Here is a 13,774-nt window from a genome sequence, read left to right as displayed (position 1 = left end):
TGCATTGGTAATGTGTACAACACATTACAACCAAACCCTTGTGACATAGCTTACTATTCCACCACTGTGGAATTGGTGCTCAAGATTAGTAATCTGAGACTGGTGGCCAATCATGCTAGTGGCAAGTGCTGGTTAATTTGTCACTTAGAGCCAATTGGCTGACTCAAATGAGTATATGCTTATTAGTGGTATGCTGTAATGGTTATTTTTAGCCCTAGTAGCTCTTTTCTGAAAAAATTTTAAACAGTGAGGTGTCCATGTTCACAAAGGCTGGGGTGCTTAAGAGAGATGCGGTATGTTGTAACAAATCTAGGTTTTTCGCTGATTTTGCTTGATTTGCTTGTTTTGATAAAACCACTGCATCTAAAATAGTAATCACTAACAAAGTGCAAATACAGAAAACAAACAGTCGCCGACCGTTTATTCGGACCTCACGGGGACTGCGGAAATGTCCGAATAAACAGGTGTCCGAAAAAGCAGATTAAGAAAAAAAAAATGAAATCCTTTATTTCCACGCACTTATTCGGGCTCGGCAGTAGGCTTGAAGAAATCGTGAGTGCGCCGTTGCACGCTGTTCCGTTTACGTGCAATCAGATAAGCCTGAATCTTGGAGAGGGTCGAACGGTCACTATAGGCGGCTGAAAGCACAGTCACTGCTTGTGCACGCTCCGCATGCGACGGCACCGTAGCACATGGTGCGTCATCTTTCGGCTCGGAGTCATCGTCCGGCGGTGTAGCATAGAGAATGGGTGCAGCAGAAACTTGACGAATGATCTCGCCGTCGTCGAGTTCTGTGCATGTCAGTACAGCAGTGTCAGCACCTGTGAAACTGTCAAATGAGACTGTGTCCGGAATCTCAATGCAACCACTGCGCAGGTCTCGGCAGAATATTTTCCGCGTCAGTAGGGAGCACATCGGAAGGCGACAAATCTTAGGCCTCCCGGCACCCGCTTGCCGGCATTCTCCAGCGCAGTCTGCGCGGGCACTGTTGGCGCCATTAGACACTTGACGCGATGTTTTCGTACGCCGCTTTGGAACACCGAAACCTCGATACTGCACACAAAGCAAACACCACCGTGCCGACACCAGTCGCACAGACGAAAAACGTGGCCTGCTCGCAGCGTCGTGCGCGGAAGAAACAAATCAGCTGCTGGGTTGTCTTGACATGGCTTACTAAGCTGAAACCGGAACTGCTGTACGTCCACTCTATCGAACCAGGCAGAAACGATGATGATGAGCGGGGATATCCAGTAGCGCCACTTCGTGGGGCAGCAAGGAGGCTCCGTTCAAAACAAAAATGGCGTTCAGCAAGTCGAACTATGCGCCAGTCAGAGTCGGTGCATGATGCCCTTGAGCGAGTTGGCTCAAGGAGTGTCCGAAAAATCCGACGAGAGGTTGCAAGGTGTCCGAACTTTCGGCAGTTGTTATACATTATGGTCTATGGGGAGAACGGAGGTGCCGCGAAGCTGGCTGAATAATCAGGCATGTCCGAATTTTTGGAGTCCGGAAAATCTGTCGGCAACTGTACTGGGCTTAACAACATTCCAGTGAGTGTTCATTTTAAGTTCATGAGAGTGCTAGCTTGTTAGAAATGATCAAGTTTTCACAGTTCACTCTAAATGGTGATTCACATCTGTTCGACTTGTTGTGACACTTCTACCAATCCCCCTGTCTAGGTCTGCAAGCTCTTCATAATTTATCTCTAAAAAAAGAAGAAAAAAGCTGCTGTGATTGTAATTTTATGTGAGAAAACGACCTCCAAATCATTTGCTACTTATGAGTAGCTCAGAAATCTTGTCGGTCTGGTGTAAGGCAATAGTCGGGCTTAGTTTGTGTTAATTTTTGCTAATGGGAAAATTTATGGGCCTTGGGGGCTCTCCACTAATCGAAAAAACCAGTGCAGCCAACAGAAGGCTCTAAGGCTCTTCGCGTCTTGTGGATGCGTAGTGACTTGACATTCTGCATGAAACAATACATTAAGGTGCAAAAAATTGTCATGCTCATTTCAACAATTCCTCTTTCTGTTTAGACAATTTCAGATTTTGAGTAGCAGAGAATAGTGCATGTAAGGCAGTCAGTCCCTTCCAGGCAAAATGTCCATGTCTTCCTGTTTCACCAAGGTTTGCTTCCGAGGAGGAGTTTGTTGTCTGACACTGCACATGAATGTCGTTCCAGTAGATGTCCCCAAGATTAATTGGTTTTGTGGTGCCCATTTCTCAGTTTTTTGTCATCTAGAATATGGGTTTATTGGCTGCCTCATACCTGTGCACTCTGCTGGAGAACCATTTTGTAAAAGTGTAAAGAAGCTGGCAGGTGTAAAGCCTAGGATACATGGAGTGGAAAACCGGCATCCAGGCGAGTAAATATGCCCAGCGATGAACGCTCGCCCCTCATCATCCAAAATATGACTCCCGCCGGCTACCCGGTCCGATCGGAAAAACTCTGCCCGGTGAAAATCGCCATCGCAAGTGGCAGGAGCGCCTCGCGTGCTCACGATGTGTCGCGACGATCAATCTCCCTCAGACTTCCAGCAGCTTGTTGGCTTTTGTGTATTTTTGCTTTTCCATCTTAGCGTCCATTGCACACCCGCGCTGAAGCGACAGAATGCGGGCATTTGGGCTAGTTTGGCCATGCACTTTCAGGCTCTCTGCGCCTGAAAGGGACACCATTGATCATTACAGCCAGATATTGGATGTTTAAGAGTATATATTTGTGTAAACTTTTTGTCTACAAACTTAAGTGAGGTGCTCATGAAACATAATTATAAGTGCAGTGCAGTTTTCTTACCAACCCGATCGAAGGTTCCATGGCGCAAAATAGTGTGTGCATTGTACTGCTTAACTTGTTTTTCTTGTGTGTATTGTGCAGCCCATATGGGTTCAGGTATAGGGGACGAAATGGTATCTCGTTTGTGGTGCCCAAAGCTGTTTTTTTTTTTTTCTTTCTTCTTTGTCGGCACGCGTGCTTGCAAATGTTGGTTTTGTGTTTCTTCGGTCAGAAATCACCCCCTGCTCTACTGTAACCATAAGTCGCTTCTGCTCGAGTGCCTCGAGGGAAAAGAGCGACGACGGACTATAGTTAGAAGCCGACCATGCCTGGTCTTCTGGCTGTTTACATCTATGTGAGCCCAGGCAGCGCGCGGAATGCCTAGGGCATCGAGAACGAGAGCCGCCGACAGGCCCATTTCACACGAAATACTGATAATTATATCCTCTCCGGCTGCAGTACTAAACGCTTGTTGTTGGAGGCGGCTTAAAAGCGGAACTGAAACCGAAGTAAACATGAATAACCACAATGTGTTTTTACACAAGGTAAACTATAGAGCCACTGTAGGAGAACCACAAAACGTTCTGCAATGCATGCACTTCGTGGTGCCACCGCTCAACGTAGCCAGACGGTGCAAAGCCATCTCGCTAAAACGCTTACAGCTCAATGAATGTGCGGAAATGGTTTGTAAGTGCCTCTATAAAACTTTTTTCCAAGTTGTTTAGTCATTAACAACAAATAATAAAATAAAAAAAGTTGCATTTACTATTATGTTTTTATCCAAAAACACATTCCTAGAGTCTGACAACACTGACAAATACCCGGCGAGCGCATGGTGGTGTCTGCCTGTTTTTCACTGTATTTAAGTGATGCCAGCAAACCATCGGCGGCGTCCCGCCACGTCTATTTGTGCTGGGCAAAGTTCGCCATGAAAGTACGCTCTATGCATCCCGGGCTTTACTCATTCCTAGCTTTGTCTTACCGATTTCTAATGGTGTCACAAGTCTACTAATGCTGGTTATATTTTCAACTTTTGCATACTGTATTCAACATACCTGTATTTTGTAGGTTTCATAACCTACCTGTGCTGGGAACCTGCTATAGCTTTCAGGGGGGCATTGCCAAGTCGAGCAACCTTCAAGCCTTTTGCCGTGTTTCCCGAGATACTTTTGCAATAATTGTGTTAAATGAAATTAAATCAAGAACAGGGTGGTGCTGCCATTATATGCAAAAACTACTATTTGCACTACAATCGAACCTCGCTACAACGAAACTCACGAGACGCGCGAAAAATTTCGTTGAAGCGAAAATTTTGTTGTGGCAAAATTTGCCCCAAAACACACTCACAAACATCATTTATTTCCTAAAAAAGTCGGGTCATCTTTGTTTGCCTCCGTCCTTTAGTCATCATAGCCGTGGTGCGATGTTCGCACTTGGTCAGCAGCTGCATTGCGACGTCGTCATCGTGGGCGCGAATGAAATTACATATGATGTCAAAAGCGTCCATTACACCGAGTGCACAAGGCAGGGCCGATGCATCTTGTGCATCACTTCCATAGTCCGACGACGCGTGATTACGGCGGACCTCTTCATCGATGGATTCGTCGTTGAACTCTTCATGAACAATTACGTCCACGTCAACGGCGGTCTACTCATCTATGCTGGCGTCCGTTGGTACATTTCTGGTGTCTTGAAGGGCTGCCCACGCCGTCGTAATTTCTGTAGAGGGTGGCTCCACTCCAAAACGATAGTCTTCCTCATCCGTTGTCGAGTTGGCCGTCACTCCAGCCTTAGGCTTAAAGCCGGCGTGCGCAAAGCAATTTTCAATTATGCTGTGCCCGGTTGCCGTCCACGCCGCGGCAATCATTTGTAGGGCCACGAACAAGTCCACTTTGGTCTCCCGCCCGGTGTCAATGTTGAGCAACAGTCTCTGAATCAACCGCTGCCAATATGCACTTTTCACACTGTGAATGATGCCTTGGTCTAATGGCTGAATGGCTAAGTGCAGTTTTGGGGGGAAGGAGCCAACTTCCACATTTTCCAACTCAACCCCCTCAACATCATGCGCTGAGCAATTGTCAATAAGCAAGCACACCTTGCGGTTTTGGACCTTCATATCGCGGTGGAAAGCTATGATCCTATCACGGAAGATGGCCCACGTCATCCAGGATTTCCTGTTTGATAAATAACTTACTGGCAAGCTCTTACCGCCAGTGAAGCAGCGAGGCCTCGCGCTCTTGCCGATAACGAGCGGGCAGCGCTTGTCGGTGCCATCCATGTTAGTGCAGAGAAGAGTCGTCACACGCTTCTTGCTGTGCTTTCCTCCGCTGCATGGTTGGCGTCTTTGTGGGCAGCAGCTCATAAAACAGTCCCGTCTCATCTGCGTTGTAGATGTCGGACGGAGCATACTCTTTTCATTATGTCCAGCAGAGCAGATGACGCCCAAGTCACTGCACCATTGGCATCTGAAGCAGCAGCTTCGCTGCACAACATTTTTGCAACGATGTCATGTCAGGTCTTGAAGCGGGTCAGCCAACCTGTGCTTGCCTTAAAATCGTCGATGCCGAGCTTGTAAGCATAGTTCAGTGCCTTTTGCTGCAACACGCTTCCGCTGATTGGCATTTTCTTGGCACGCGTGTCGAGGAACCATGTAAACAACGCCTTCTCAAGATCCTTGTGTGCAGCTTGAGTCAACTTCTTCCGTTTGGCGGACGCCCCCCGCAGAAAGAGCTCTGGTGATAGTGTCCTTTGACTTCAAAATTGTCAACAGCATGCTGTTGGAGATGCCGAACTCTGTTGAAATGTCTCCTTTCTTTCTGCCGCTCGAAGCCTTGCTGATTCGCGCCTTCACCTCCAAGGAAAGAAACTTTCGCTTTGTCGCCATGCTGGCCAAGCGCACAAGCACAGATGAAAATACGCGTTGCGCCAGCGATCGCGTGACCTAGGATGGATACTAATTGGCTGTGGTTCCCACTTGGCAAAGTGGGCCGGCGTCTTGTTGCAAGGCGGCTAGCCACATCATCACCACCAAACAATGACGCCCCTCCATGAGTTTGTTTATCGGCGACGGTGCAGCGGGCACACGTTTTCAGTGAACCTAAGTGGCGCAGGTGTTCAAAAAATTGCAGACGATTGGGGTTATGTTTATTTTATCGCGAAACAAATTTTAGAGTCCAGCTCAACCGAGCGAAAATTTCGTTGAAGCGAAAACCAGCTCGCAAAATTTTTCGTTGTGGAGAGAACTTTTTTGCATTGGGACTTCTATGGCTAGCTGACGGGGAATTGGAAATATTTCGTTGAAGCGGGGTTCGACTGCACTACTTCCACTATATGCAAAATAGATGGCTGCCTGCATGCACTGACCTCTATACAGAACTTGTGGGTGTATAAAGTGGAATTATTGTCATGAACCTCTTGCATAAGGCTAGTCAAGCTGTTGCAAACGTACCTTTTATTCCTACCCCTACTACTTATGTACAGGTGTACGCATATGTGTTGTTAAATTTGACAGTCTTAAAACAAGCTCTACCACCATAAGATGAGGAAAAGGTTTTGGCCCTGGATTATTGTATCATTGTATCATACAGATTATTGTATCAGAGACTCTGCACTGGACAAAAAGAGCATCGGTGTGGTTGTTTGCTCTAGTTTCTTGCTGCCTATTATAACATTTCGTCTGCGATTGTGGCTGTGAAAATCTGTACTCTGCAGCAGCTGCAACCAAGTTCAGTCTTGCTATGAGTATTTTGATCAGCACTGCATCTGACCAGCTGCGAGTGCAGGAGCAGATGTCATGTATGAGTAGGATCCCTTGCCTTTGGGTAAAACCCATTAGGTCCTGATTTTTTCACTCCAAATAGATATGTGAAAGTTTGGTTGTCTGATTTTGCCGCTTTGGTTGCCTTTTCGTAAATGATATTAAATGCACATGTTGCAAAACTAATGAACTCTTCCTTTTTGCAAGCAAATTGCCAAGATATATAAATTATAATTATATGGATATGGTATATGCCTCGTTTCCACTTAGTACTCAAGCCAGAACCAACATGTATAAATAAAGGCCTGTTTTTTGTTTTCTTCTTTAATAATAGCCGCATTTACATGAATACAACAATGGTACATTGTATCGTATTTCTGCTATGTCACATACATGTAAACAGCACTAATGCACCCGGACAGCGCATTAACCTCCTCAATCCTGACATTTTGCATTGCGAACGAAAGTCTGCAACATTGAGGGGACGTTTGCCAAACGATGTTATGTTCAAAGAAGAGTGGCTGATAAGTGTAGTTGATATTCAGTTGTGTTGCAAGTGTATATATAGGAAGCCATTAACACAGGACGACAACTGGCAAGGGCCAAATCCCTGACAGGTCCCCCTACAAGATGTGCGCATATATGCTCTCAAGGCATCGCACCTCTAAGCTTGCCTGTGTGCGCTACTAATTGCCAAACTTCTCTCTATTCTTTTTGGGAATGTGGTTTCTTGTAAATGTACATATAATGCTTGACAATGAAAATTTGTAGAGGTGAGTTTGCCATGTGATTTGATAGCAGCTCTTTGCCATTACATGCTCCTGTGAAATTTGCCTCGGTAAATAGGATATTTACGTCCAAAAGGCGACCATGGCTTGTTACTCATTTGTAAACCTTACCCGAAAAATTCAGTACTTTGGTCTGCCAGACAACAAAAGCCCCCTATTTCACCTCAATTTTCCTCTTTAAAAGTAGCGTCCGATATTTGTGAATTTGCATGTAAACATGAAATACTCAGTCGCGACACTTGCATGGCCAGTCGTTGGAGCGTGCAAAACATACCTGCATGTGTAACAAGCCTAGCTAGGTGCTTCTCTAAACACTTTCTCAACCTCCCCACCACCCCCTGTTGTAGCAACCTGCTGTTTGCATTCCACTGCTGCTGGAGTGGAGCACTACTGGTGTAGGGAGGGTAGTGAGAGTAGACTGGTCAGTTTTATTACTAGTAAGACTTGGTTTTTGACTTTCTATTCAGCATGTTATGTTCATCATAATTATTAGCTGAAAGCACTCGCGTAAACCTTTCATCACAGCAAGAATCGCCTGGCTCTGCCTTGTGAACAGTTAAGAGTATTAGAAAATTTCCAAGTCTATGCAGAGCTGCCTAAAGAAAGTGCTACATGTTCTTTTTTTTAAAAGTCCATTGGTAGACAAGTGCGTCTTTGTTTTGCTTTTAGGCTGTGGGCGTGGACTCCGGCAAGCCTATGGGCACTGTCATATTTGAAAACAAAAACTTCAAAGCAGAAAATGCAGCTCTGGACAAGTTCGAGTTGCAAACCAAGTCACAGGTAGTGCAGCCATTCTGTTTTTGTTTCTCATTCTAGGATTACTGCTTCTGATCAGCATATGATTATCAGCATTGATGGCGACACAATTGAATAGGAGTTAATGGCGTCTTTCACTGTGTGAATATTGTGTGCTTCTACGAGTCAGCAGCTTGTTGCCTTCTTTGCGCAGGAACCAGGCAGTTCAAATGCTCCCATGCTGGCAGCAGTTGCTTCAAAGGCACCAAACGACACTGTTGAGCCTAGCAAATGCAAGGTGTGTGCAGCTTTTTAGATGCAAACTTCTTTATTCACGACAGAGAAATGTGCCATTCTATCTTTACACATTCATTTTAGATGTCATATATTGTGGACTCTGGAACAGCATGAGATTGAAGCTTGATGTAACAGTTGTACTTGGGATTGATTAAGGTTCACAGTGGAAGTTTTATGAAATAGCACTTTCAGTGTTTTTAGCTTGGGAAATACAATACAGTGGTGTCGCTTTATAACAGATCGCATGATTGCATAAAATGATTTTAAGATATAATTACGTCGAAAATTTTGAAATTGGCATCTAACAGCTAATTAAACAAGAAATCTCGTGCCTCTCCCGGCTGTACATCAGTATTTCACATATACAAATATAGTTGAACAGCACAGTCAAGAAACCAGTGGGGCAAGCAAAAAAAAGTTGGCTTTCGGAAGAATTTCGTCTTTGCGAAATGAGACGCCACAGACTGGGATGGAAATGCATTGAATCACTGTTTACTGCCAAAATTTTGCAAGTCTGCTTTGGCGAGTCTTGCTTGGGGCTATTCAAAACCGGAGTGTCGACAGCAGATAGTGGTGTACCCCATGTGTCAGTCAGCGATGGCGGCACTGCTATGCAGTAGTATTCTGTCTGTTGCTTTCGGAAGTACAATCACTTTAGCGAGATTTCACGTCACTCGACACCAGACGCGGAGCAACAGTGTTCCGCACTGTGTTTCTTCAGCACACGTTTCTCCGACGCGTCCGGTGCTGAGTGTAAAAGTGAATGTATTTCAGATCCCCGACAGTGATCAACCAAGAATCTACACAGCGATTGAGCAAGTCTACACCAGCGACGCGGTAACCACACGCGATGCCCGTTCATGTTGGTTGATATTGGAACCAGCGTTCTTGAAGCGATGGACGCTTATTCTCGGGTGGTCTCTCAGTCGTGCCCAGATGTGTAGCAGCCCACACTGCGGCTGGTATTGCAAATGATAATTTTGTTGTTGCAAGAACTTTAATATCATAGGTTTTTGGACTGTTCAACCGTCAGTCTAGCCTGTACGTCTGATCTGATTTCACACTTAATCAACGATAAGGTTGAGTGCGAACATATTTACTGCGAGCGTCCTGCAATGGCTTGGCACCAGCCACTCCACCGCACTGCTTAGGCCGTTTCGTCAGGAGTTGGCATCTAAAGTTGCAGTCTCGTGATCACAGTGGTTGAATAGGAGAGGTAGCCAAGCAGTGCTGCTTTCCCATTGCTCAAAGTATTTTTCGATTGCTCTAGAGTTGCTGCTGCCTTTCACAAGGTGGCAGCAGGGGTAGTCTGGGCCCATTCCCACTGTGTGCGAAATACGTAGTTGCGGGCTGTCAAACTGCATTTTTAAGTCTTCGCTGTCTGAGAAAAGGCTTCATGTCATAGTGTCACACATAAGCGAGATAAATGCTGTAGAATAGTTTTCATCCCTTAAAGCCCATCACCAGGTCTGGCCATTTTGAGCTGACAAGCAGAGAGCATACATTGTGCGATAACAATCGTGTCTGCAAAGTGTTGCATCGCTACAGACTGCGGAAAGATCTGAAATTTCAATCCGAATGCCGTTTCCCCTCATTCGCGGCTGCCGCGCTCCAAGCCAGACAGTGATTTGATTTGATTTATTGATTTCCATTTACACAACACACATGTACAGAGGAGTGGTAAATGGAGGTGGATGAGGGAAAAAAGCCGCACAGACGCGGCTTGAGGTAACCTCGCCCCCTTAGGTACAATATGGCTGCATGGGGTAACACATGCATGGCGTAATCGTGCCCCTGCACCTACATAATCGTGTCTGCAGTGTAATGTCGCTCGTGGTGACATGGGACTTTGAGAATTATTCAAGGCAGCATCTGTTATCAGTGCAATCTTTTGCTTGAAATTGACTAAATTAAGTTTAGAGAAATAAAACACAAATGGAATGTCTGCATGTTTTTTGTTTTATTCCGCACCGAAGCAAGAGATGTACTTCCGCTTCGTCTGCTTGTTTCCACGGTCGTGCGGTCACATGCGCAGGTAGCGAAACTATGCCATTTTTACCGTGTTCCAGCGTGTGATCACGCTCTGTGATCCACTTGTTCTGCCTAAGTATTTGTGTAGCACTGAATTATACCGCTAGTTATGTTTCCTTTTGCACAGCACACAAAATAGTGCGCTGCGCGAACAAAATAACAGCTTGCGCACGGCGCGGGCAGCGGAAATGCGTACCACACGCACGGGGGGGGGAGCGAGTGAAGAGAAAGATGAAGGCGGCGGGGCCTGTGACGTAAGCGTCACGCAATCCTCGAGGTGTGGTATGGGCGAAAGCAGGGAAGGAATTTCGCTTGCAAAGGCTAGATGGGGCAAGTGAAGAGAGTGTCTTGCTTGGCAGTGGAGTCTGTCTGCTGAAATCATGGGTTCGCAGCACTAAAATATTTTTATCTCTGCTATTAATGAGCAGATTTGAAACATTTTTGCGGCAGAACACTCCCTAGAGGACACATAACTTCCAGCGTATAACCAAAATTTGCTACGGGGCCTGGTGAGGGGCCCTTTAAAACAGATTGCTAGCGCTGTGTTTGCGCAGGCAGCCCGACTACAGACTTGACATTTAGTCCTTGCTCAATTTTTTTCTTGGTACTAAACTGCACTGTTGCTAAAGGGTGAATGGGGAAGGTCCTTCATGATCAAATACATCCTTCTTGTTAATAGCTGTTATTTTATTAGCACATAAGTATGCAGAAACAATTTTTACTGTTTATTAGGCTCGTGCAACTATTTAATGAAATATTGCTATTCAATATTTGCTTCGCCACGAATTTCAGTATTCAAAGCATTTGATGTCATTGAACACAGTAGACTCATTTATTTGACTCCACTTAATTAAATCCTGACTGAAGGTCTTGGCTGACACCCATGCATTTTCTATGTGTGCACTTATTTCGATCCTAAAATTGCCCTTTGCTGGATAAATAGCAGGGATGCTACCGCTGCACCAATTGCACCAAAAGGCTAACTCTGCTACATTCTGCTACATTTCAACAAAATGATAAATATGTGCCCTTGCTGTGCTGATAGGTTTGCTCAGGCTTTTGGAAACTGAACTATAGTCCTCAAGTGCCATTTCTCCGCACCATCAAAAGTGGCATGACATGCATAGACCAGTGGCTGTGTTAGCTTCACGATGGACCAAGCCAAGCTTCTCCAATTAAGACTGGATTGCACCACAAGCATAGTGCCGAGCCAGACCTTGTGCTCCTCTCCTGTGTGACCAGTGTAAAATGGTGACCAAAGTTTCAGACACTGTATGGTATCTTGCTCGATTTTTGGAACATGACATGCACGATGTTGCGGACATGGCAGCCGCGAACAATTTTAAGGGGGGACACGGCTCATTGGGACGAAAAAAATATCTAAAAAGTCGCCTTTTGGAAAATTGAAATTTTTAATCTGCACCTATTGTTCCACAACTACACAAAGTTTCTGGACTCTTGAATCAATAGTTTAGCCAAAAATCGCTTTTGTCTATACCTGCACAATTTCAACCAAAGTTATTGCAGAAACGGTACTTTTTTCGCAAAGCGCAGCTGCCGTCTCACGCATCGTAGCGTGGACATCTTGGTGTCATTTGAAAGAGCGATCTTTCTTAAAATTCGCGCCAACTCCGGCTCCATGACGCCATTGGCTTCCTCAAATTTCTCTGCCAAAAGAGAGTCCCAGCGCGGCCCCTTATTAGTTGTTTAGAGCATGTGACCTGTGCTCTGCATACAATTAGCGGGATTCCTTTCGCGTCGTCTGCATCGTACTCATCCACATGGTCGGCTGTGTGCCATATTGTCCGAGAATTGAGTCATTGTGAGTGAAGCGACACTGTACTATGCAATGGCCCATAAGAAATTTCATACGAGGAATAAGTTTGGTGCAAAAAAGATGCGATGTGCGCTTATCAACAACTTCAAGAAGCGTAGAGCGACAGATCCGGATGGTGAAGTCGTTGCAGCCCTCTCTGCACCCGCGTCTGCTGATGCCGCCGATGTAGGCCTAGGCCTAACAAGCCCGTCGCAGTGCAAAGGTCGCGTTCGTCATGGTACGAAGTTCCTGAAGCCTGCACAATTGGAAGAGGGCAAAAAAAAAAGAACCTAGGAAAAGCTCCAGCGGTTGTCGTCCACTCCCGCGACGGAAAGGAAGAGAGATCTTCTGACTGATAACACCGATGCCGCAGCTGAACCCGTGGAACCACTTGATGAGACCGTGTTTAGTAAGTTTAGATGCGGTGAACATTCTGCTTGCGCGAATGAAGTGCAAGGTATGCAGTGGCGGGGACATGAAAATCGTCAGAGGTGAGCACGAATACGAACTCTGTCAAGTGAATTCCTATGTGTGGGAACTGTGGTGATGGGACGTCTACATGGAGCTCCCGGCGCTTACACGGTGAACAAAAATCAAACCCGTTTGCTGTGAACGTTCTTGCCGCTAGTGCAATGCAAGCAATGGGAAACCGGTAAACAGCCCTCAATGATGCATTTTCCACGATGAACATTAGCCGTCACGGACTTCACACTAAGACGTGGCAATGCTACGTGAAGGAAAAGCAGACTCCCGCCGCCGATCATGCTGCCCGAAATGTGACAAGTTAGTGTGCGCGTTCGTTTTGTGAACTTTACAACAAATTGTGTCTCGACAACCCTGGGAGCATCACGGTGTCATACGATGGGTCGTGGATGACCCACGGACACACCTAGCACAACGGCGTCGGTGCCGTGATTGAACTGTTTACGGGTCTTTGTTTAGGTTACGTTGTATTGAGTAATTTCTGCGCGGGATGCGAGACGGGCCCAAATGAAAATGATCCTGGTTTTGGAAACTGAAAAAAGAATCACCAGTGCCAGAAGAATACTGAAAAAAAAATCTGGAAAAATGGAAGTGGAAGCCGCCCTCATTCTGTTCAAGAGGTCCCTAGAATGGCACAACCCCCGTTACATCACTATGTTGATTGATGGAGATAGCCGTACTTATCTTGCAGTGCAACAACAGGCCCCAATTCGTGGTGCCACCAAAATGCCACAGAGGCTAGGGGCGAGCCAGCACCAAAGCATCCTCGTGACCTGCCCCCTCATGTTTGCCAGGCATTGCTGCCCATTTACGAGCTTTTAAGTGAGAAGTTGCTTTAGAGGTGCCAGAAGGGGAAGACCCAAAACAGCAACCAGAGCCTCCACTCGATTATCTGGTATGCACCGAAGGAGCGCCGTGCCTCTCTGTTCACCATACAGGCAGCTGTGGCGGAGCCAGTGCTGAAGTTCAATGCAGGGAACGTCAAAGTGTCTGCATCTATAATGCAAGAGCTGAGCCTCAACCCCAGCTCATTATGCAGTGATCGCATGGCTGAAAAAGATCAGCGGAGATTGAAAGCTTCAGCTCGAAAGCGTGCATCAG

At 46.0% G+C, this 13,774-nt stretch overlaps 1 protein-coding gene across 6 annotated transcripts in view; it reads left to right on the top strand.

The window, feature by feature from the left end:
- The window catches only part of LOC126548145 (uncharacterized), a 239,071-nt gene that overhangs the window by 180,924 nt on the left and 44,373 nt on the right, over nucleotides 1-13,774 (top strand). For 3 of the 6 annotated variants that reach the window (XM_050196263.3, XM_050196264.3, XM_055063731.2), the window contains 2 exons: nucleotides 7,981-8,091; nucleotides 8,261-8,344. The exons of 1 other annotated variant lie outside the window; for it this stretch is intronic. In XM_050196263.3, coding sequence (XP_050052220.2) covers nucleotides 7,981-8,091; nucleotides 8,261-8,344 — 195 coding nt within the window. The remainder of the gene's footprint in view (nucleotides 1-7,980; nucleotides 8,092-8,260; nucleotides 8,345-13,774) is intronic. 2 more of the 6 variants (XM_050196266.3, XM_050196265.3) reach the window with 1 other exon arrangement.

Source organism: Dermacentor andersoni, chromosome 1, assembly GCF_023375885.2.
Source record: "Dermacentor andersoni chromosome 1, qqDerAnde1_hic_scaffold, whole genome shotgun sequence".
Taxonomy (NCBI): domain Eukaryota; kingdom Metazoa; phylum Arthropoda; class Arachnida; order Ixodida; family Ixodidae; genus Dermacentor; species Dermacentor andersoni.
Note: the sequence above shows the minus strand (reverse complement) of the source record. Positions and strands in the feature narration are given on the sequence as shown.